Source organism: Macaca nemestrina, chromosome 9 (genome assembly GCF_043159975.1).
Source record: "Macaca nemestrina isolate mMacNem1 chromosome 9, mMacNem.hap1, whole genome shotgun sequence".
NCBI lineage: Eukaryota > Metazoa > Chordata > Mammalia > Primates > Cercopithecidae > Macaca > Macaca nemestrina.
Genome location: NC_092133.1, coordinates 80,578,892 through 80,604,229, shown reverse-complemented (window position 1 = coordinate 80,604,229; position 25,338 = coordinate 80,578,892). Strand labels below are relative to the sequence as shown.

The window sequence follows — 25,338 nt, the reverse complement described above, 5'->3', positions numbered from 1 at the left end:
GATAAACAGTTAAATAAAATAGAGAGCTGGAATATCAAGTTGAGAAAATACACCAGGAAACATAACCAAACCCAAAGAAAAAGAAAAATGTATAAGAAAAAATAAAAAGGTGAGGAGATTCAATTCAGAAATTCTAGTTTCTGATTACTAAAGATTCCAGAAAGATAACAGAGAAAATAAAGGAAACAGAATAATCATAAAAATAACAAGAAAATTTCACACTACATTAATCTCCAAAGAGCCTAATAACTGCCAAAACATTAAGTGGAAAACAACCAACCAACTACAACAAAACTCAAATCTAAGGACATCACTGTGAAACTGCAGAATGCTAGAAATAAAAGATTAAAAGTATCCCAGAGATAAAAACAAGCAAAACACAACGTACAATGGATCAGAATGTAGTAGACCATTCAATGGCTAAATAAGATCCTAGAAAAGCAATCCCCTCAAATTTCTAAGGGAAAACTCTCTTCTATTGCAACAAAACTATTTCACACCAATGAAACTTATTAATATCAATCATATGTGAGACCAGAATAAAGAGATTTTCAGTAATGAAGTAACCAAAACAGTATGCCATTCATTAATCCTCTCTTAGGAAGTAAAGATATATTCCAGCAAAGTGAGAGAATAAACTAGGAAGAAAGAAGACATGGCTATAGAAAGAATGGATTCAGTCCCAGATTATGGAAAAAGTAAGTCCCTGCATGACAGCTCTAGAGAAGCTTTGGACAGTAACCTGTTCAGATGAGAACAGGTTGACTGAGGTGGGGAGGGGGCCAGACATACTGTTTTTTCATTAAGCCTTTGAATAGTGTATGAATTTTTTTTTGAAAAGTATATATACGTATCACATTGATTTTTTTAATTCAGTCACATTAGAAACAAATTTAAAGAGGCAATGACACGAAATTTTGAACTCAGTCATCTTTAAACTTCTATTAGCATTTGGGAAATTTTAAAGATGACCTAAAAAGATTTTACAATTTTCTTCTCATACAATTTTTCTTCTCATAATTGTCATCACATAACAAAAAATAGGGTCAATTTTATCCGTGTGTAGTACCTAAGATTTCAGAGGCCATAATGACAGAAAAGAACCATTTACAACTTTACACAAAGAACCTCAAAAAACACTTTTTTATTTTTATAGTACCAATCATTGGTTACCAATTCACCGACTACTACTTGAATTATGCTACTTCTTTCATTATTAGAGGTGGCCTGGTCTTATTAGCTGATATTTAGTCATGCTTCATGATTCAGGACAAAACACCCAAACACAAAAGATGGTACGTGGTATAGCTAGTACAATGACTGGCTCACAGTGGATATTTGACATATTTTACCTATTTCCCACCATTCCCTACCACCTCTCCCCTTAGACACTAAAACTCCTAACCAAAAAATCATCTCCCCAGACCAGCCAGCAGAAAAACACTATATACCAATGTCTATTTTCTAGTTACAGTTAAACTAGGCTGTGAGCTCAATGTCTGGATAATTCAATGATATAATTTATTTCTGCCTCAAGAGAAGTTGAACAATCCCATATCCAAAAAGGATTCTCTACTCTTTTGTTCTTTAGTACAGAAAAGTTTCTTTTCAAAACAGTAGTCAAATATCCACAAGAATGGAGAGGAGTAGTACAGAAAATCCCTGAGTAAGAGAAAACAATTTACCTGACTTTAATAGAATATTTACATTAACCATCATTTCTAACACAGGAGCCAAATTTCACTTCAACTAGCCTTTCATGTCCACATACCACATGTTTTGTTTTGATGGCCACCAGGAATTCTAAGACAGAAAGCAAACTGAGCAGCAGAGAGAAGTCAGGCTGTTCTTTCTTAATTGTAGTTTTAAGCTAAAGTTGGCTATTGTACAAAGTACTAATACAGATTTAAAACCAAATGAAAAGTATCTATGACTTAAAATTAGTATTTTATTCCTTGATTTTCTGCTTTGCATCTGACCTTGTCTGTAAGTGCTAAATGCTTAAACAAACTAAATGCTACTGAATCAGATGCCAGGATCCGACATCGTTATCCTGTGACTTTGGACAAGTGAACTTTGGACAAGTGACCAAGTGACAGCACTGCTATGAGTCTAGATTTCCTCAGAAAAAAAAAAAAAAGAGAGAGAGAAGATTAAACGTGAAGATCCCAACAAAAACTGAATTATATGACTACCATTATGTAAAGCAAAAATTGTTGTTTCTTATTTGTCACTTATTTCAAATCATAGTAGCAGCCCCTGAATACTGAATAACTACTCTGTTTCAGGCATTGGATTAGCCGATTTACAACTACTATTTCTAATTCTCTCAACAATCTTACAATGTAGTTATTATGAAAATAAAGAAACAGAAGCAGAGATTGCCTTACCAAATATCATACAACTCGTGAATACCAGGGACTGTGTAATGAGACCCTCATGCAATATCCCACAGGTTTTTTTCCACAAAACTTTCTATTATATACTATTTACAAGCATTATTCTACAGAAACCTAAAAAAACATTAGGAACCCAAGTAACTATTTAAAAAAAAAAAAACTAAAGTCAATCCATTTTGCAATTCAAAATATCAGAGCTGGAAATGTTCATTATGTACTCACCTGATGCAGGAGACGTTTCAGTTTGAGTAACTGAGTTTTTACAGCAGTGCAATCCTGAACCATGTGCCGAAGGGTCATCTCATCCAGTATCACTGTATTTTCTGGTACATCAACAAACATCTTCTGAGCCTGGAAAAAGGGCATTCCTCCATAGCTTTCAAAATGACCCAAAGGAGATTCTCTATAGGGAGAGCCTCTGGAAGGGAAGAAGGTGGAGGGAAAAGATACACAATACAATTTCAGAAAGAAATAAGGATAATGAAATTATTGCAGTGATTATTACAAATCACTTATCATTATCACCAAGCCTCTGACTTGCACTCACCTCAGTCACTGATATGTTTCCACAAAAGGTGCAGTCAGCTCTAGTTTATTAAAACAATTATCTTCTGTATCCCCCATCCTGTGTGTATTTTACATACTGGAAGAATAAACCTTCTTTAGGAACTGGGATAGAAACAAAATCCTCTGGAAAGACTTTATCTGAAAAAATTAAACTTATTCTTCCTTTTCTGCAATGACTGTTGTTCATCAGTTTTTAACTTTGTTTAATCTCTTAAATTGCACACCTTTTTTAGCCCCATAACAATGCTACCAACATTAACTCTCAATTTGTATACATCCTTGGACTCCCATTTCTTGAAAGTCCCAACAGGCAGTTAAGACGAATTTTTTGTTTTTATATTACTAATAAAGCATGTTTTCCAATAAAGGTTATTTAAGCTTTTGTAAAAGTTTTATATATACAGCGTATTTCCTAATCTTACAGTGCATTAAAAAAATCTACTCTCGGTAAAACCTCGTCCCTACTAAAAATACAAAAAATTAGCCAAGTGTGGTGGCACGTGCCTGTAATCCTAGTTACTTGGGAGGCTAATGCAGGAGAATGCCTTGAACCCAGGAGGTGCAGGTTGCAGTGAGCCGAGATCGCACCACTACACTCCAGCCTGGGCAACAGAGCTAGACTCTGTCTCAAAAAAAAAAAAAAAAAAAAAAACTACTCTAAAATTTTTTACATTTCCCTTCAGTTTCATACAATAACATACATGCCAAATAAGGAAAAAAAAGTAATGTGTTTCATGGGAGTAAAAAGCAAAATATTTTAACCAAAGTATTTTAACCAGAAGTCATAGTTACAGCAATATAAAATGGCTACTTTAATTCCAGTTGGTTCTTAAATTGTGACAAGAACCTTCTTTTTTTTTTTTTGAGATGGAGTCTCGCTCAGTCACCCAGGCTGGAGTGAAATGGTGTGATCTTGGCTCATTGTAACCTCTGTCTCCAGCGTTCAAGCAATTCTCCTGCCTCAACCTCCCAAGTAGCTGGGATTAAAGGCACCTGCCATCATGCCTGGCTAATTTTTGTATTTTTGTAGAGACGGGATTTCACCATGTTGACCAGGCTGGTCTTGAACTCCTGATCTCAGGTGATCCACCTGCTTTGGCCTGCCAAAGTGCTGGGATTACAGGCGTGAGCCACTATGCCCAGCCGAGAACTTCTAATATATGTGAAATCGCACTTGCTGTATCGCAAATACACACACACACACACACACACACACACACACACACAGAGTAGAGACAGGGGTTGCTCAGGCTGGTCTTGAACTTCTAGCAAAATTTCAATATATAAGACACTGAAAAAATATTATCTCCAATATAATGGCTATTTTAAAATGAAGATTAAAGTTAAATTCATAATGCATTAAATGTGCAAAAATTCCAATGCATTAAATTTCAACCATATTGGAAACATAGAAATACGGTTTCTACCAAATTTTCTAGCTTTTAACAAATATTCCCAAATCTCTGAATTCTCAAATATTCAGTATGAGGTAGAGTTTTACCAGATTATTTTTCTCTGAAACTACTTCTCATTAAGTACTTCAGGCCCGACTTTCTTTTAACCCAAGAAAAAGATTTTTAGAAATTTTCAAACTGTTGATCTTATGATGCCACAGACAGCCTGGATCCTATTTATTCTTCAACTTCTTCCCTCACCACACCTGCCTCTCTCAGAGTGACTTCTTAATTCCTACCTAATTACCTGAGATTCCCAAAGCATGCTACAATCTCACCTCCAAACCCACAGCCTCTGAGCAGTCTTTGCCAGTCTCTCCATTCTGCCCTCCACTGTGCGCACTTGACCTAGATAATTCCTCTTCATCTTAAATTAGCTGACACTACTTCAGAGAACATTTCCTTAAATCCCCTAAGGCAGGACTTGGTACTTCCATAGGTGGTTTTATAGAGACCTGTACTGTGTCCCATTATAGTATTTATTACAATATACTTTGTTTGCAATTCAGCCCAAATTATAAACTCCATGATGGAATGAACTGTGTACTCTTTTCCTTTGCATCTGAGTTTTTGGTTTTTTAGTTTTTTTTTTGTTTTGTTTTCGTATTTTTGCACTGAATGCGTAAGAACCACATATTTTAACCACTAGAATTTTTTTAAAGCTTGTATCTCCATGATTCTAAAATTCTGTAGCTGTCACATGACAAAAGCACTGCTTTAGAATTATAATCTGAATAGTTAATAATAAAATTAAAAGGTACTTCTTATTTTGCCAAGTGAGAGAGAGAGATTAGAAAGGGAATATACTAAAGGAGACTGGTCTGCAGGCTACACCATGAGAATCAGGTATGGAATATGGACATACATTGACATAAATGTGATCCAAATGCATGGAATTAAAAAATTTAAAATGTTTTAAGGAAGAGTAGTCTTGTTCATTGACACCAAGAACTGACATCTAGAAAAGCCACAATAGCCAGCTCTCACCTCAGATTTCAGTTTAAATCATATCTGACAGTAATTAGCTACTGAAAATATTTATTATCTTTGGGCCATAGTTTCTTTAACTCTCAATGTTCTCTACTGCTCATTGAACAAAGTTTATATGCCTTAGGTTCCATTTCAAACACCTCCACCATAAGATTCAAAATTAATCCTGTTATTTTTTCCTAGTACTGAAATGCTACTTTCTTCAGAAGCCCTTCCTGATCCCCTCAACTAGATAAAACTATCATTTTATGATCCTTAATTTGTTTCACAGCATCAACTAAAGAAACCTATACACTTTTCAACTCCAATTGGATTGTAAGTCCTTTGAAAACAGAGCCATATCTTACTCATTTTAATATTATCTGCATAGATCATTTGAGTCCAAATTCAGCTGCTACTTACTAGCTACACAACACACAGGGCAAGTTACCAAATCCCTCTATGCTTCATTTCCTAAACTATAAAATGGGCATAATAACAATACTTGTCTCCTTAGGTTAGTATAAGACTTAAATGAGGTAATATATGTTAATATATGTGCTTGGACTAATACATAATATATAGTAAATATTAATAAAAATGACTTACTATCATATTATTATTAATAGTTTCCAACCTCTTTATCTTGAGACATTTCTTCAAATAGAAGTATCAAAAGAATACTACAATGAACAACAATATACCCTTCACCTATATTTACTGTTAAAATACTGACACATTTGCTTTGCATCTATGTATTTGTTGCTAAACCATCTGACAATAAGTTAAAAGTGACATAAAATCCTACTGGGAGAAACAAATGAAGTTTTCTGGGCAAAAAATGAATATAACAGAGAAATCTTAGAGACAGAAAGAGGCAAAGATGGAACAGAAAACAAATATATAACAGGGATTATTTTCAGAAAATAAAAGGAGACTATGAAGATAGGAGGGAGCGGGAACACAGGACAGAAAGATAATGAAGATTTTAATCTCAGAATTTGAGATTTCAGATACTGAGAAGATGATGCAGTTTCCACATAAAAAAATAAATCTTAGAATGGGAGGTAAAATCACTTTCTAAGACTAAAGACACAAATCCAGGGGCAAATGTGTAAGAAGGGTGAGAAAAAATAAGAGATGAAGGGGGAATTACTGGCCATAATTCCCCACATTAAGTTTATAAATTTGTACTTCTGTATAAATTTTAACATTCATGAATTTCTAACAGAAAACTCTGGTAGTGAAAGCAACACAAAGAGTGCAAAGCTGCTGTAGCATGAACACACTAGAATGCTAGTAGCCATGTGTTAATGAAGTGAGATCTTATGTGGCCAGTCAGAGCCCAGACAGGCAGGTAAATATGAAGACATGAACCATTAGAGATATGGGCGAAGGCAAAAATGAGTCCAGTGGTTTCAAAGGCATGAGAAATGAAAGTTCACTGTCTCCAATATTATTTAACCTTGTTCTTTAAGTGTTGCCAATAAAATCAATAAGATAAATATAAAAAAAGGTGTAAACTAGAGAAAAGAATCTTGAAGAGATAACCTTCTTTACCCACTTAAACTGAATTCACATACAGTTCCAGAACCTGATACTAAACCCACAAGCATAAAAATCATTGTTGCATAATTATTTACTGCAGTTTTAAAGGAATTTCTCTAAATTCTATGGCTACACCCATATACTTACAAATAACTTTATTCTTCCCACTCCCAACAGAACTTCTTGATTACTAAGATGTGTGATTTTGTGCTAATCTAAAAGTTCATGATTCATAGGTGAGACTAGCAAGTGCAGATGTTTGTATGTGTGTGTGTGTGTACGTGTGTGGGGTGGGGAGACTTTTCTTCTTCATTTCTTATGTAACCTGAGTCACAGTTTTGTTTTCATAAAATCATTAGTGTTTCGTGACCATTAATAAAAACTTTATACTAAAAGTTAAATGTACAGATTTTTATGTTTGTGGTAATATTATAACACAATCCCAATCAAAATTTCAGCAAGTTATTTTAAGGATATTGGCAAGGTGATTCTAAATTTTTTATTAGAACAGGCAAAAGACCCAAAACATCCAAAACAATATTGAAGAAGAAGAAAGTCGAAGGACTAACACTACTCAACTTCAAGGCTTACTATACAAAGCTACAGTCATCAAAATGGCATGTGTGGTATTGGCAAAAGAACTGACATATCAACTGAATACAACAGACAGTTCAGAAATAGACCCACATATATATAGTCAATTGATCTTTGACAAAGGAGCAAAGACAGTTCAAAACAGAGTATAAAAGATAGTCTTTTCAACAAATGAGACTAGAACAACTGGACATCCACAAACAAAAAGAATGACATTAAATCTTTCACAAAAATTAAGTCAAAATGGATCAAAGACCTAAATGCAAAATGCAAAACTATAAAATTCCTATAATATGAAAAGGGAGAAAATCTAGGTGACCTTGGATTTGGCAATGAGTCTTTTGGATATAATATGAAAAGTACAACCCAAGAAAGAAAATACGGATGTTGGAAACGTTAAAACTTTTTGAAAATCTGTCCTGCAAAAAGTACTATCAAGAGAATAAGTCACAGACTGGAAGAAATCATTTGCAAAACATGTATCTGATAAAGGATTGGTATCCAAAATACACAAAGAACTCTTAAAACTCAACAAGAGAATAAATAACCCAATTTTAAAATGGGCAAATAGCTAGAGGCCATTATTCTAAGCGAATTAATGCTGGACGAGAAAACCAAATACCACAAGTTCCCACTTATAAATGGGAGCTAAACATTGTACTCATAGACCTAACAATGGTAACATAGACACTGGGGACTACTAGACAGGGGAGGGAAAGAAGAGCAAGGGCTGAAAAATTGTTGGGTACTATGCTCACTACCTGGGTGATGGGATCATCTGTATCCCAAATCTCAGTACCACACAATATATCCATGTATATGTGACACAAACCTGCACATATAGCAACTGAATCTAAAGTCAAAGTTGAAATTATAAAAAAATAAAAATGAGCAAAGATCTGAACAGACACATCACCAAAGATGATACACAGATGGCAAATAAGCATGTCAGAAAATGTTCAGTATCATTTATCATTAGGGAACTGCAAATTAAAACAACACTGAAATACCACTACATACCTAATAGTTAATGTTCAAAACACAGAACCAAATGCTGATAAGGATATGGAGCAGCAACAGAAGCTCTCATTCATCGCTGGTGGAAATGCAAAAGGGTAAAGCAACTTTGGAAGACAGTTTGGCAGTTTCTTACCAAATTAAACATATGCTTCCCATATGACCCAGCAATAGTGCTTCTTGATATTTACCAAAATGAGGTAAAAAATGTACGCCCATGCAAAAATCTGTATATAAATGTTTATAGCAGTTGTATTAGTAATTGTTAAAACTTAGAAGCAACCAAGATGTTTTTCAGTAAGTAAATGAATAAACAAACTGTAGTACAGCCATACAATGAAATATTATTCAGTAATGTTTTTTGAGACAGAGTCTCTCTCTGTTGTCCAGGCTGGAGAGTGAGGTGATCTCAGCTCACTGCAGCCTCAACCTCCTGGGTTCAAGTGATCCCCCCACCTCAGCCTCCCGAGTACATGGGACTATAGACACATGCCACCACACCCAGCTAATTTTTTTGATTTTTTTGTCAAGACGAGGACTCAATATGTGCCCAGGCTTTTTCTGAACTCCTGAGCGCAGGCTATCCTCCAGCCTTGGCCTCTCAAAGTGCTGTGACTGCAGGCATAAGCCACTGCACCTAGCCAGTTTTTTTGTTTTTTGTTTTTAATGAGATATCAAGCCACAAAAATATGTAGAGGAACCTTACATGTATTTTGGTAAGTGAAAGAAGTCAATCTGAAAAGACTATCTACTATCTGATTACAGCTCTCTGACATTCTGGAAAAGGCAAAACTGTAGAAACAGCAAAAAGATCAGTATTTACCAGAAGTTCAGCAAAAGAAGGGAGGGATGAGTAAGTGGAGCACACAGAATCTGAAGGGTAGTGAAACTATTCTGTATGATACTGAAATGGTATGGCATTATACATTTGTCAAGGCCCATAGAATATACAAAACAGAGTGAACCCTAATATAAACTATGCATTTTAGTAAATAATAAAATATCAATATTGACTCATCAATTATAATACAATCATGCAAGATGTTAATCATAGGAGAAACTGTATCTAACGGAAGGTGAGAAAGCATATGAGAACTCTATTTTTGCTCAATTTTTCTGTAAACCCAAAGCTGCTCTAAAAATATAAAATCTATTAGTTTAAAAAAAAAGAACGAAAGAAAAATAAAGCATGACAAATGAAGAGAAACAATGCCAGAATGACAGAGATTTCTAAAACTCCATTCCTCCATTAAAGCACTAAGAACACTGGCAAATTTATCAAAATCAACTTTTTCAGAACTCTAGAAGTCAGCCAAATGCTTACGACAACTAAGGAGCATTTAATCAATAAAAACTGCTGAATCTCAGAGAAACAGCAAGCTCTGTGGCATTTTAATTTATCCAATAGCCACACCCATCTCCCTACCTTGGCGGTAGCCTGAGAACCAAAAGCATTCCAACAAGCATGGCAGCTGTGAAATCCAGCAATCACTAGAGATTGGGGGACAAAATGGGTTTAGAACTCTCCAAAAAGCACCACTTCCAAAGAACTGCTATGATCTGATCTCTCTGGCAGCTCCCTAGAAAAAGCCCATTCTCAGGAGTTGGTTTGAGCTGATTCAAAGCTTGTTCATTAATTCCCTTATCCCTAGTGCACTGCTTAAAATCTCAGCTGCCTGAAATGGCAATATCAATTGGGACAAACAAGAAGCTGACCAAAAATCATAAAAGGAAAACCTGAGGAAAGAAACGTCCACAAGACGCTTTGAAATGCTCCAATATAGTCCTGGGAATAGAGAAGAACATATACATGTATAGGCTGTAGATGTACATGCCAAGGAAATACCAGAGAATTCCCTAATCTTCCACCTTTGGCTGACTTTGAAACTGAACAAGCAGGAAGTGAAGGCCAAGGCAGAGCTGCAAACTACTTCCGGGGACTGCAGGTGTGCCTAAGTTGCAAACTACTTACAGGAGTTGTAGGTGTGCCTAAGCAAACACAAAGAGCGCCCTGATGGAGGGCGGGAGACTTATTAGTACGAGGCATTCAATGAAATCTCCTTCCAACCATTAGCTGACCACTAATCAAACCAAGCAAAGACTTCAAATATTTTTTTAAAATACAGACTTTTTACAGAATCTGTCTAGAAAAGTCAGTAAACAACCACAAAAAAACAACAACAAATTCTGGCCAGGGAGAAATCTGATTTAAGTAGTTTTCACATTATTTGTATTGATTTTTTCAAATTTTTTGTGACAAGCAAGGAATGATGCTCATACATTCCCTTAGTTAAGTGGCCACAGTGAACTGAGGAGGGGCAGAAAGAATGTAACTAATGACCAAACATGTCCCAAATTTGATGAAAAACTTTAATCTGCATATCTAGGAGGCTCAACAAACTACAGATATGATAAACTAAAAGAGGGGTATATTACAATTTAACTGTTGAAAGCCAAAGAAAAAGTGAAAATCCTTAATGCAGAAAAAAAAGCCAGTGGGGGTCGGGGGGACTCATCACGTGGAAGACATGCTCAATAACATTAACAGCTGATTTCTCATCAGAAAGCATGGGGGTTGAAATATTACAAGGAACACTGCCAACCAAGAAGTCTACATTTGGCAAAACTATCCTTCAAAATAAAAGAGAAATTAAGACATTCCCAGATAAACAAAAGCAGAGAATTTACTGCTAACACACCTTCCCTACAAGATACAGTGAAGTTAGAGACTTGAACAACTCACTTTCAATAATGGATAGAACAATTAGAGATATATGAGAAAGTAGAAGATTTAAACAACATTATAAACCAACAAGACCAAAAAGACATCTACAGAATATCTATAAAAATTAAATTAGCAATCAAAAAAAACTGCCACAAAGAAAAGCCCAGGCCCAAATAACTTCACTGGTCAATACTACAAAACACTCAAAGAAGAATTCACAGAAATCCTTCACAAACTCTTCCCAAAAGTAGAAGTGAAAGGAATACTTCCCAATTCAATCTGTGTGGTCCTGATATCAAAACAAGACAAGGATATCTCAAGAAGAAAAACAAAACTACAGACCAATATTTTTTAAGAATACATATACACACACACAAAAAAAATCTTCAACAAAATACTAGCAAACTGAGTCACACAACATACCAACATACCAGCACAACACACAACATACCAAATAATTATATACCATGACCAAGTAGACTTTTGCCAAGAAATGCAAGGTTGGTTCAATATCTGAAAAAGTCAGTGTATTACTCCACATTAGTAGAACGAAAGCGGAAAAAAAAGATTATCTCTATAGACACAGAAAAAGTAACTGACAAAATCCAATACCCTTTCATAATAAAAACACTCAACTATCCATAAATGGAAGGGAACTTCAAACTGATAGAAAGTCTCTTTTAAAATCCACAGCTAACATCACATTAACAGTAAAATATTTAAAATATTTATTTTCCCTCTAATATCAGAAACAAGACACACCTATTGGCTTTCACCACTTCTACTCAACAGAGGTTGCAGCCATAGCAATTATGCAAAAGATAAAAAGAAATTCATCCAAAATGGAAAGGAAAAGGTAAAAACTATTTGCAGATAACGTATCTTGTTCACAGAAAATCCTACAGCTGGGGTCCCCAAACCCCTAGCCAGGGACCAGTACCAGTCTGCAGTCTGTTAAGAACTAGGCCGCACAGCAGGAGGTGAGCAGAGGGCAGGCATGCAAGCATTACTGCTTATCTGACAGGAGCTCCACTTCTTGTCATATCAGTGGCAGCATTAGATTCTCATGGGAGCACGAACCCTCTTGTGAGCTGCGCATGCAAGGGATCTAGGTTGAACACGCTTTATGAGAATCTAACTAATGCCTGCTGATTTGAGGCGGAAGAGTTTCATCCCAATCCCAAAACCATCCCCCAACCTCCCACCTGTGGCCTGTGGAAAATCTGTCTTCCAGGAGACTGGTCCTTGGTGCCAAAAAGGTTGGAGACCACTGTCTACAGGACTAAGCAAACAGAGGGTTAAATGACTTGTACATGAACACTGCAGCCACTCAGGACTGCAGTAAAGCTTATAACAAAGAGGGAAAGTGGGCCAAGGGCCAAGCCTTTTTGTAAGCTCCAGGTAGGAACCAGTGAAGAGGAGTTTCACTGAAGAGGGTGACTGGAAAATAAGAATCTTCGGTGTAAAAATGTTCCTGGGGAAGTAGTACATTTGGGAAAGAGCTAGGTTTCAGTTATGATTAGAAGAATGTAGGTGAAGAGATGAAGAATGTGAGTGTGCTAGGATATGCGAGAATTCCAGATAGCATATCAAAAGGTGTAGAAAAAAAGGAGGTCTAGGCGGAAAAGAAAAGAGGAAGATTAGACCAGGTAAAAAGACAGAGGAGTATTACGATGAGAACATGAGTGGATGTATTAGTTCTCAACCACCAGTCTTCCAATACCCCTGAGTAAAGGATAAGGCATGATCCTACAACTAATGACAATAATAATGGGAGTTAAGGGACAGAAGAAAGCGAAGCAATACTCAGGAAGTTTTAGAATGGAAAAAGGTCTTTTGCACATGCAATATTGAAAAGGCCCTGGGGCTAGTACACCCAAACCTTTCTAATATCAAGGCACAGAGAGAGATTAATAGTTTTAAGTTATGCTGGGGTAAGGCTCGTCTTGGAGGAGGTTTCTTTCTGTACCACCCATCCCATAACTTGCTCAGGTGGATCTGGGTGTCTCAAACCCAGCACCAACACCCCAAAGATTGAGAGTTTCAATGAACTGATCAATCTATATCCATTCACAACAAACCACTATACCTCAGCCCAATTGTTGGGAAGTTCTGTGCTAAGTCAGTCAAATTAGCAACCCCTAAGAATGCTGTACATTTTTCTCTCCTCAGTAAGAACCACTTGTGTGCATGATCCACACCATAGTCCCTTAAAATAAACTAAGTATAAGGGATTTGTGATCACGTTTTGGAAAATGGCTACATATTATATCTTTTACCACCTTTTGCAAAATCACAGTACTATATTTATACACAAAAGCACAATGGAGTCCGCCATTTAAAAAATATTTATAATCTATTCATTCTCACACTCATTTGACCGGGGACCCTCTCTTTTTCTACAACTGTTGACATCCAAGGAACAGTTGTTTGAAAATGTTGCTTAACTTTTCTGACAAACTAATTCAGGAAAAAAACACACCCTTTAACTTATGCATACTGTGTATGTTGTAATAAATTGAATTTTATTCTTTGCTTTCACTGCAAAGAATCTTAGAATCAATGTTTTCCCTCACTTTAGGAACTATACAACACCATGTTTTTCTTCCATTATTTCTTTAAACCAGTTGAACTATTTGTATTGTAAATGTGCTCCAAAATGACCTGAAATCCCTGTGGAATGAGATAAGAAAGTGAAAAGGAAAAACTAATAACTTCCATGAGTGCCTACTGTAAACCAGACACTACTCTAGGCACTTTTACCCCTGATTCTCAAACACTGAGAGAGATATTATTAATTATGTTTTAAAGATAGTAAAGTGGAGATGGTTTAAATAAATTATCTAAGCTTGCAAAGCTAATCTGTGCCAGGTCAGGTTTTGATCCCAGGTTTCAGTGACTACGGAGCCTCATTACAAAATAAGATCTGATCAATTTAAAGACTATCTTCTACTTTGAAAAAGAAAAGACTAAACAGTACCTTCAGCACTAAACAGTACCTTCCTCTGTTTTTAATGGTACTTGTGGAATTTTTAAATTTTAACTTATTACATGAGCAAAAGACGACCAATCACTTGGCACTAATTTTAAATATTATTTGGAAAAACTATAAATTTAACAAAATTAACATTTCATCATTTCCAAATGAGAGCTAGAAAATCATACCATAACTTGAAGTCCAAAAAGCAGATATACATAAAGTATTTATATTTATGATAAAACTAATGAAAAAACATTTGGGTCAAAAAGAACAAATTAGACATATTATTCCAATTAGTACCACATAAAACTTGAGTGCTTTTTGGTGCCTCTAAAAACAAACCAGATAAAAACAGGTTTTTTGAGGGTTGTGGAAAAGGGAGAATTATAATTCAAAATCAGAGGACAGCAAATAAAATCTAAGTTAGGACAGTACTTACCTGCTCAAGTCACTTTTTCCATGGTGATGATAGTGGTCAGGGTGGCTGAGATGGTAATGCTCCTGTCCACTCCACCTCTGGGGTGGCCTTTTCCAAAAACCTTCCTGAGGCTGCCGAACATTTCTGTCTGGTCGGTCAAAGCGGTTCATATTGTCACACTCCACTAGACAGATTCAAAAGAAAAAGACTATAAACATGTACATACTCCATAAAAGTTAACTCTTATAGCTTGATAAATAAACGTTGCTGAAAATATAAAAATAATATTCTAAAAATACCAGCCATTTATGTTAATCACAATATCAAGATTTCTAAAAGCATAACCAGTTCTTCTGGTGAAAACTGAACTTAATATCATTAAAAATGAAGTAAATTATAAAACTTTTATATCACAGTCATGTAAACAATTAACTGCCACACTGTTTTAAAACAGGCAAATTATCCTGGAAATCAACATTATACATCTAAACACTCATAATCAGTTTTAGGTGGTTTTTATCACTGTCACAAGTTGGCTCTGATTTCAGAATGAAAATGACAGGAAACAGTAGATTTTTAAGAGAATTCATTCCTATAAATGACTGCTACAATTAATTTTCATTGATTTCCAGAAGCACAAATTAACTTTTCATCACAAACAAATCACACTTTTAAAATTAAGCTCACATTTTCAGAAAGAAAGACGCTTCAATCTGCCTGCAATAGGAGCTTGTTCTAAAGTCTAAAATGCCACTGAAAACAAAGCCAGTACTTTGCAGCAACAAACAGTACACTCCCTTAAATCCAAATACCACAAAAACACGAAAAGAATCTCTTTGAAACACCCCAAGCTTCTTCACTTACCCAAATACTTTTTCCTCACATATCTGAGCACTCACTAAGAGAGTTACTTTGCACAAGGGAGACATTGTGTTACCGACTGCCTACTCAGACATAGTTGCACCCAAGGCACTGCTGAACAGGCCTTCCTTCCTGCTCAACTCCCAGCCCTCCCTGTGGGAAGCAAGCCCAGTTTGCCCTGTGACTCCATCTTCACTCAGTGCTTACATAGCTACTGACTTAGGACGGTTACTAAAAATACTGCTAAACACTAACCCAAGCCACAGAACAGGAAAGGTTTCTCTAGTCTGAGAACTACTACATGAGAAAGTTCAAGTCCTGCATGTTCAGAATTCCTTGTAATAAAAAGCTATAAAAATCAACATAATCCCCATTTAAAAAAACAAAAACAAAAACAAAACCTCGCTTATTTAAATTACTGTTTCACTGAACCAAAAACTTGAATTTGAAACATGACGAGTGTTTCATTACAGTATACGGGATAAAAACAAACTTTGGCATTCCAAAAAAGGATATTGTAGTTTGAAAAGTACAGATGTTCAGTTCTCATATATACTGAATTCATTTTAATGTATTTCTTCGAAATGTGTAACAATTTACACACATTTTTTAAAGGACACTGAAATTTTGTTTATATTCACTAGAATCACCTTAAGAAGAAATATACATTTAATAATGTGAAAAAAAATTTTTTTCATGTTTTAAAAGAAACCTTACATTTGAACTTATTTCAATTTGTTGTCATCTTACAGGAATAAACCAAGTTTTTTTTTTTTTTTTTTTTAAGTTCACTTATAGAAAACTTCACAAATAAAGGCATGGTGACCATTATGTCCAAAAATGTCAGAAGTAGAAAATAAGATAGCAAAAGAAAATTTAAAATAATCATCTCGAGAAGGTTTTTCTTTTTGTTTGATGAGACAGGGTCTCAATCTGTCACCCAGGCTAAAGTATAGTGGTGCAATCATAGCTCACTGTAACCCCAAACTCCTGAGCTCAAGTGATCCTTCCGCCTCAACCTCCAGACCAGCTAGGACTACAGGCATGAGAGGCCATGCACAGTCTTTTGTTTTTGTTTTTTTTTTAAGAGATGGGGTCTTGCTATACTGCCCAGGCTGGTCTCAAAATCCTGGCCTCAAGGGATTCTTCCACCTCACCTTCCCAAAGTGCTGGGCTTACCGGCCTGAATCACCATGCCCAGGCTTCAAGATTTAAAATTGCTTTTAGCTTAGTGCCTTTAGAAACATCATATATAAATTCGTATTTGTATTATATTCATAGATTCAGTCAAGACCCAGTTAAGTATTTCTACATGGTATTAAAATGTTTCTTTAGTTTAAGTAACTCTATATAATGAAGGGATAATCTACATTTAACTGTTCCGAATTCATATTTTTCCTCAATTTAGGCAAGAGAAATTCCACTCACTCCCAAAGCAAGAAACATTGTCAAAAAAACAACTTGATAGGTTATTCGAATGGTATCAACACTGTCCACACAGAGGACGAAGCAAGCAAATCGCGTGAATAGGCCAGGAGATGGGTTAAATATTGTGAGCAATTACAATGTAGAAACTGATGTGGTGCTTTCGTATTTGCTAAAAGTTGTAGGTTCCACATACAGACTCCAAATTGAGGAATCTTTATTGAAACTTGAACTCAAACATGGGCATAATGGCAAGTAAGCACTGGAAGCAAACATTTGCCATAACCACAAAAGACTAATGTTCAAACTGAGACAAAGTGGGCTTAAGCTCTAGAGAAATGACTGCTCCAAGATTCTGCAGAAAGTATCACGTTTAACTTCTCAAGGCATCCATCAATCACGTGTTATATATTTTAAAATGCTGCTAAAAAGATAATGTGGAACAACACTGCTGGTGGTTTCTTAGAAAAGATTAAAGATTTTGAGATGAAATCTAGCTCTGTCACTCAAGCTGGAGTGCAGTGGCATGATCTTTCCTCACTGCGGCCTCCACCTCCCAGGTTCAAGGTATTCTCCTGCCTCAGCCTCCCGAGTAACTGAGATTACAGGCACGCATCACCAAGCCCGTCTAATTTTTTCTATTTTTACTAGAGAAAGGGTTTCACCGTGCTGGCCAGGCTGGTCTTGAACCCCTGACCTCAAGTGATCCACATGCCTTGCCCTCCCAAGTGCTGGGATTACATGCGTGAGCCACCACCCCTGACGCAGAGACTGATAAATTTAAATTTAAAACAGAACAGGTAAGATTAAGAAAGAAAATGAGTCCCTCTGAATGTGTGTAATGCCATAGGGAATGATGGTGGCTTGTGGCAAACTAAAGAAAAAACTGGTGAACCTGAAGGCATCCCAGTTCAAAAATTCAATGTGCTGATCACAACCAGATGCAGATGCAGGCGAGACTGGGCCCTAACTATGAGTTGAGAACCCCTGCTAGAGAAAAATACAGGCCTTCTGAAGGAAGTCTTTAGCATGAGATAAGAAACAAAGAAGAAAAAAGTGTGATTAGCAAAGTACTCTGAGGGGGAAGTCAAGCACCAAATTTTCTGTTTTACCCTTAAGCTCAAAAATAAATTTCTCTAAATATTAAAGGACAACCTGACAAGTGTTTTATTGATACAGGCACTAAAATATCAACCTTAGACCCCACAACTGTTAGCTTACACTCAGGGTCACCAAAACACTCACGTGTGGATTTCTCCATTGGGGATCAGAACATGATACTACAAAGTGTGGCATTTTGGCAAGATGAGTATTTTGAACTAAGGGAAACTGGAAATGCCTCAGAGGCAAGGTCTTTCTGATCTTCCTATCCTCTTGTTTCCTGCCCTTCTTCCTTCTCCAAAGTGAGTTACAGAAACCAGAATTCCTCTCCCCAAGGCAGGTCACAGAAACTAAAAATCCTCTCCCTCAAAGGAAGCCCTAAAACCTAGAAAGATCACTCACTCTCTTTTCCTTTCTTCCTTGAAGACCCTCATTCCAGAGGGGTTCTGCACCATATGTGGGAGGCAGGAATACTACAGAGAATCCAAGAAGAATCTGAACAGACAGTCCTTGCTGGGTCACCCTCCCTGCCCTCAGTCTATCACCATTAGATCATAACCTTTTGTCCAATCACATTTCTATACAGCTGTCCATTCTTTATCAAGCCTAAGCATAAAATCAGAGTTTTCCCTGGGTCTTTGGGTCTTCATTTCTGAAGAATCCCATGTCATGTACAATTTTGATTAAATAAATGTGTTACACTTTTTTGTTAACTTGTCTTTTGTTATAGGTATGTCAGCCATGACCCTTATGATGGTTGAGAAAAAGTATCGTATTTTTCTGCCCCTACATTCTCTGACATGGTATGGCTCTGTGTCCCCACCCATATCTCACCTTGAATTGCAATAATCCCCATGTATCAAGGGCAGGACCAGGTGGAAATAACTGAATCATGGGGGCAGTTTCCTCCATGATGTTCTTGTGATAGTGAGTTCTCATGAGATCTCATTGTTTTATAAGGGGCTTTTCCCCCTTTGCTCAGCACTTCTCTCTCCTGCTGTCATGTGAAGAAGGACGTGTTTGCTCCCCCTTCCACCATGACTGTAAGTTTCCTGCGGTCTCCCCAGCCATGCAAAACTGTAAGTCAACTAAACCTCTTTCCTGTATAAATTACCCAGTCTTGGGCAGTTCTTTATGGCAGCATGAGAATGGATTAATACAATCTCCAAAAACTTTCCTCCAATAACAGTCTCTAAATCCTAGCCCACAAATGTCCAGAAAACATTTGACCAACATTCTCTCCTTCTTTGTGTGACTACATATATCACTTAGTAGGGAAAGATTAACTGCACAAATGCATTCACCGGAACAAAGAGTCTCCTCATGGCTTCTTCCATGAAATGACAATTTAACAACTGTCATTCATAATGAGGTCACAGCAAACTTGTATCCAAATTAAAGATTTCAGTGAGGTGCCACTCTTCTGTGGGCCAAAACTCCACTGGTACTGGTAGAATTAGGGGCACTGAAACCATTCGTTATGGTTCACAGTGAGCAATCTAACTTTTTTTTTGGAGATGGAGTCTCGCTCTGTCGCCCAGGCTGGAGTACAGTGGCACGATCTCAGCTCACTGCAATCTCTGCCTCCCAGGTTTAAGCAATTCTCCTGCCTCAGTATCCCAAGTAGCTGGGACTACAGGCGTGTGCCTCCACGCTCAGCTAATTTTTTTCTATTTTTAGTAGAGATTGGGTTTCAACATGTTAGCCAGGATGGTCTCAATCTCCTGACCTCGTGATCTGCCCGCCTCAGCCTCCCAAAGAGCTGGGATTACAGGCGTGAGTCACCACGCCTAGCCCCAGTCTAAATGTTTATCAAACCTGCATAATATAATCAACAACCAGAACCTATAAAGGACTAAAACCTGTAGTGGAAAGCATATTATAAGACTCCCTAAACCTCTACCAGTCCCTGTAACATTCTCATCTTCCCAGCCAAAAAACTGTAATGGATGTGTATAGTCATTTGGGACTTAAGAGTCATAAAAACAATAATTTCCCACTTTCCTATAGTACCAAACCTAGATATTATTTTATCTTTGGTGCCTCAGGAGGCTACATATTTTAGATCCATGTTCTTACATGCTTTCTTTAATGTTCCTTTACTCGAAATAGCCAATAGTTGTTTGCCTTCTTCTAGAAAAATCTAAAGTACTGTTTACGTGGGATGTTTCCAAGAGTTCCCTCCTACTTTTCACAAGTCCCCAATCAAGACCTCAAAGACTAAATTTCCCTGCGATTGTAGTTTTATCTAATATTTGGGTAACTTTCTGTTGTCTGCTAAAGATAAGGCAGGCTCTAAGATGCTTTCTCTCTGCTTCCACTCAGAAAGGGCATAAAGTTTCCAAGAGAAGTTGTTATAATTCTGTCAAAGTAAAATGCATTACCTAGCATGTGATTTATTCCGAGGAAGTAAATCCCTCACTCCTCACTACCAGCCCTAAAAATTACCATTAAATTTCCCAGATCATCAAGTCTCATTATTCTTCCCCTATAACTTTCCAATGGTTTATGTTTTTCCTCTGTGTTCTACAATATTTTTCTACTTGATCTTTCAAGTCACTAATTTGGATTCAATAGCAGTGATGCTTTCTGTCATTTACTGAATAAACTGTTCTGTTGGGAAATCTTGTCTTTTAACTCCAGAAAAAAATTGTGCTGCAATTCCATCTAAGTGATTATCTCCTTGGACTACTCTAATTCCCAGGGTTCTGTCATTTTCCTTGTTCTTCCTCAGTGTTACCTGTGATTTTTTTCTTTTTCAGCACTAGAACTCAGCTGTTTGCCAGAGCATACTAAGCGACAGCAGAACCACAAAAAGGTATAACAATCTCTATCGCTGTGAGAGAGTAGTGGATATTGTCCTCACCTTCTCATTCTCTCCTTACGGAATTATACATGCAATGTCCTCTATCATGTGCAGAGCCTTCATTATGAAGAATACACTTCCCAGTCCCAAATGTGCTAGGTTTGGCCATGTCACCTGCTTTGGCCAAAAGAATGTGCTTAGAAATAAGTGTCTTCTGTAAATGAAAGTGGTTGTCAGGTTAGCTCCAGGGGTCTGGGTGTTTTTCTTTTTTATTTTATTTCATTTATTTTTATTTTATTTTATTTTATTTTTTGAGGAGGGAGGTGATTTTATTTTAATTTTATGGGCTCCTTTCTCCCTTTTTTTGGTGATCTAATTGCATTGGTTAAAAGCTGCTAAGCAGTTCTTTAGAATACGCTTTCTAACCAAATCTAACCTTATTTAGACAATGCAGATGGACAAGCTTGGATTGTTTGAACTAAAATGGGAACACTAAACAACTATCAAACCCTCACTAATAACACTGTGGCTTTGCTGTCAAGTGTAGATTCCCCACTTCAAAAAATCTTGTGACCATTTGGTATGGTTTATCTGGAAACTTTTGTAAATCTTATGTTTTAGTAAAATATTTTTTGTTATTCTAAAAAAAAAAAAAGTGCTAGCTCTTAGCTAAGACTTTAAGAGACATAATATGCATGTTTCTGCTCATCCTGTTGCATTTCTGCTGTCATGAGAACAACCTGCCCCAAAGTGGTCCTCGTCTCAAAATGAAGAAACATGGAATAGACCTCAAGCCAGTCCCATAGCCTCAGCTTCCCAGCTAATCCTTAGATCCATAAATTAGAAAAATAAATGTTTATTTTGAAAGCAACTGAGATTTTGAGAATGCCATACAGCATTCCGGCAGGAAAAATAAAAGCCTCACCAGTATGACAAATAGAAGCTGGTAGTAAAGCAGTAAAGCAGGCTACTAACACTCCAGTGAAGCATTAGGACAGATACCTCACCTCTCTGAAATATTCCTTGCATTTTTCTAGCACCATGGATAAAAGGATCCCACTCACCATTTTTACTTTATTTCTAGCCCATAGAGGCCTGTGAGACCAGGCAAATGTTGATTGACAGGAAATTCTCAGATTCCTAAGGGCAGCCCTCTCCCCAGGAGTATCCCCATTTCAACCTTTGCCCCCAGGGCTTTTTTATGCTGGTTTCTGATTCTCCAACAGTCCTTAAGATAAAAAAAATCCTACAAGTGCTATGTCATTGGAGCAAAAAGAACCTAAGTCCCCTCTCCCATATGGATTATCTAAAGCCTCACCCCAGCAGTTACTGGGATCTAGAGAGAAAGACAGACTAGAATTGGGAGTAAAATGTACAGAATGATCCATTCAGAAGGTCATCACTTTCCAGAATTAATCTTTATAAAATATTTATCAAATTAAGATATTATAGTGTTTCACAAGTCAGATGGTATGTTTCTGTAAATACATTTCTTCCTCAAATCAATACGAGATAAAGGGAGGAAAAACTGGGTACATACACAGAAAAAGAAAAGACAACTCTTATCTGCAACTTACTTTATGGTATAAAATGTTATTGGATCATAGAGAATTATATCTAAGACTTACAAAATCAGGTTTTAAATATTTAAGTTAGTTTGCAAATGAACCTATTTTATATCACTTAAGACTGATTCTCAGTCTGAAAGGCTCCATTAAGATTACGAAGTCTGCAAGCAACAAATATCAAATTGGCTACAGTCAAGTAGCTCAAGTATATACCTCTGAAGGTTCAATATTGTTTCAACTTACCATTTTCAAGAGGTGCATCCTCAGGCAGATCCACATCAAGCATAAGATCATCATCCTCAAGGTCACATGATTCAAGATTATTCAAAATATCCTGTGAACAAAAGCAGTAAAAAATATACTATAATCTAGCTCTAAGGATATGTACAACCATTATTTTTAGAAATTGAACTATATGATATACTGAATTTGCTCATTATCTGCACTGAAAGAATAGAATAAAACAGGTTTTAAATTTTTTTAAATAAAAATAGATTCAACTAGTTTAAGCTATTTCTAACATCCTTCTCCTAGTCTTCCTCCCTCCTAGTCTTCCTCCCCAACAGATTTTTATTTACATATTAAAAAACTTTAAGTCCATGTTTTTAACATCTTCCCTGGTAACATATTGAAGAATCAAAAATAGTAAAGAATCACCCAAAAGTTATTCATAATTGGTATAAGAGGTGAGAGGCTATGTTTTATTATGTCCAGGGATGGGACCACTTACATAAATAATAAAATAAGTCTTTAATAATGTGGTTATTCCATTTCCTTTACTGTGCCAAACTTACCTCCTGCTACCATTAAGCACTCTGTCACCTCCTTGGCTGGACTCAATTTATTCTTTTTCTATGATAGTACTAGACTATTCAAACTGGCATACGCAGTCCCTGCTGGCTTTTATTTGCAATCTTACCAGCTATTATCACTTCTTAGAAAAGAAGTGTTTTATTTTCAAAGACTATTGTGCTGAAGCCTAAAGAACTGAATAAACAAAAACTAAGGTCAAGGTAATAAACTCAGTTTGACCTATAGCCCACTGGTGAGTCCTTACAATCCAAGAATGAATCCAAATATCATAAGACCTTTCCTTAGTATATACAAGTAAAAAGATCAAAAGTCCAACAAACTTTTAAAAGACTGAGACATCATGGTCATAAAAAACTCTTATAGAAGGGAAATATCTACTTTATTACAGACAATATGAATAAAATTAAAACTGTTTCCTATGTTGGGTGTTCCATGCAAATATGTTCAATTTTGTGTTGGCCCCTCCAAAAGTAACTAGAAAAATTATCTGAAAAACAAAATCTCTGGAAATTTTTTTTTTCATTTTAAAAAACTCTTGCAGAATGTTTGACATGCAATTAAACTGTACACATTTAAAGCAAACAGGAGAGAGTGCCAAGATGGCCAATTAGAAGCAGCTATAGTCTATGGCACTCATGGAGAGGAATGAAAGCAGCGAGTGAATTCACCACCTTCAACTGAAATATCCAGGTTCTCACATTGGGACTGACTAGACAAATAGTTTCACCCACAGAGAATGAAGAAAAGCAGGGTGGGGCAACAGTCCACCTGGGACCCATGTGGAGCCAAAGGAACTCCCAACCTCAGCCAAGGGAAATGGTGAGTGATTGTGCAATCCCACCTGGGGAAACCACACTTCTCCCACAGGTCTTTGCAACCAGCAGAACAGGAGATCCTCTCATAAGACCATGTCACCAATACACAGAGCAGTGTGGAGTCCAGGTAGGGCAGCAGTTCGGGCACACACAGAGATGCAAGAGTTTTGCATATTCCACCCCTGGGATTCCCGGCAAGGCAGATCTGTCCCTACATACCACTAGGAGTGTGGCTGAATCCAAGGATCCAAGCAGCGTCGTTCTGCAGGCCCCACTTGCACGGCACCTTACAAGTTAAGACCCACTGACTTGGAATTCCAGCCAGCCAGCAATGACAGGCCAGAGTCTGCCTGAGAAGGACTGAGTTTCCAGGAGCAGGGGCAGCCACCATCTCTGCCGTCTGGTCAACTCAGCTGATCCAGTCTGCTGGCTCCGGAGAGTCCAGATAGTCCAAACAAGGAAGGGTCCCCCACAATGCAGCACAGTTGTGCTACCAAAAAGCAGCCAGACTGCTTCTTTAAGTAGGTCCCTGATCCTGTTTCTCCCGAATGGATGAGACCACCCAACAGGGTCTCCAGCCACCTCCTACAGGTGCATCCTTCAGGCTGCCAACAGGTCAGTAACCCCTGGAATGGAGTTTCCAGAGGAAGGATCAGGTTGCCATCTTTGCTGTTTCATAGCCTTCACTGGTGATACCTCCAGGTAAGAAAAAAACTGAGGCAACTAGGGTCTGAAGAGGAATGCCAGCAAACCCCAGCAGCCCTTTGGAGGAGTAGCCTGACTGTTAAAAGGAAAACAAACAGAAAACAACAGCAATAAAAACATCAACAAAAAAGACCCCACAAAAATCCCATTCAAAGGTCAGCAACCTCAAAGATCGAAAGTAGATAAGCCCACAAATATGAGAAAGAATCAGTGCAAAAACGCTGAAAACTCAAAAGGCCAGAGTGCCTCATCTCCTGCAAATGACCACAACACCTCTCCAGCAAGGGCACAGAACTGGGCTGAGGATGAGATGGCTGAACTGACACAGTAGGCTTCAGAAGGTGAGTAACAACAAACTTTGCTGAGCTAAAGGAGCATGTTGTAACCTAATGCAAAGCAGCTCCGAATGATAAAACAACACAGAAGCTGATAGTCAAAATAGCCAGTTGAGAGAGGAACATAACTGACCTGATGGAGCTGAAAATCACAACATGAGAACTTCCCAATGTAATCACCAGTATCAATAGCACAACAGACCAAGCAGAGGAAAGAATCTCAGAGCTTAACGACCAT

At 37.1% G+C, this 25,338-nt stretch overlaps 1 protein-coding gene across 12 annotated transcripts in view; it reads right to left on the bottom strand.

Moving 5' to 3' along the window:
• LOC105495992 (coiled-coil serine rich protein 2) overlaps positions 1-25,338 on the bottom strand; it is a 184,757-nt gene that overhangs the window by 62,926 nt on the left and 96,493 nt on the right. For 10 of the 12 annotated variants that reach the window (XM_011766009.3, XM_024797365.2, XM_011766012.2 and 7 more), the window contains 3 exons: positions 22,676-22,766; positions 14,693-14,855; positions 2,622-2,817 (listed from right to left, as the gene is read on the bottom strand). In XM_011766009.3, the coding sequence (XP_011764311.1) occupies positions 2,622-2,817; positions 14,693-14,855; positions 22,676-22,766 (450 nt within the window). Of the gene's footprint in view, positions 1-2,621; positions 2,818-14,692; positions 14,856-15,535; positions 15,667-22,675; positions 22,767-25,338 lie in introns of those variants that run through there. The other 2 variants (XM_011766016.2, XM_011766015.2) reach the window with 2 other exon arrangements.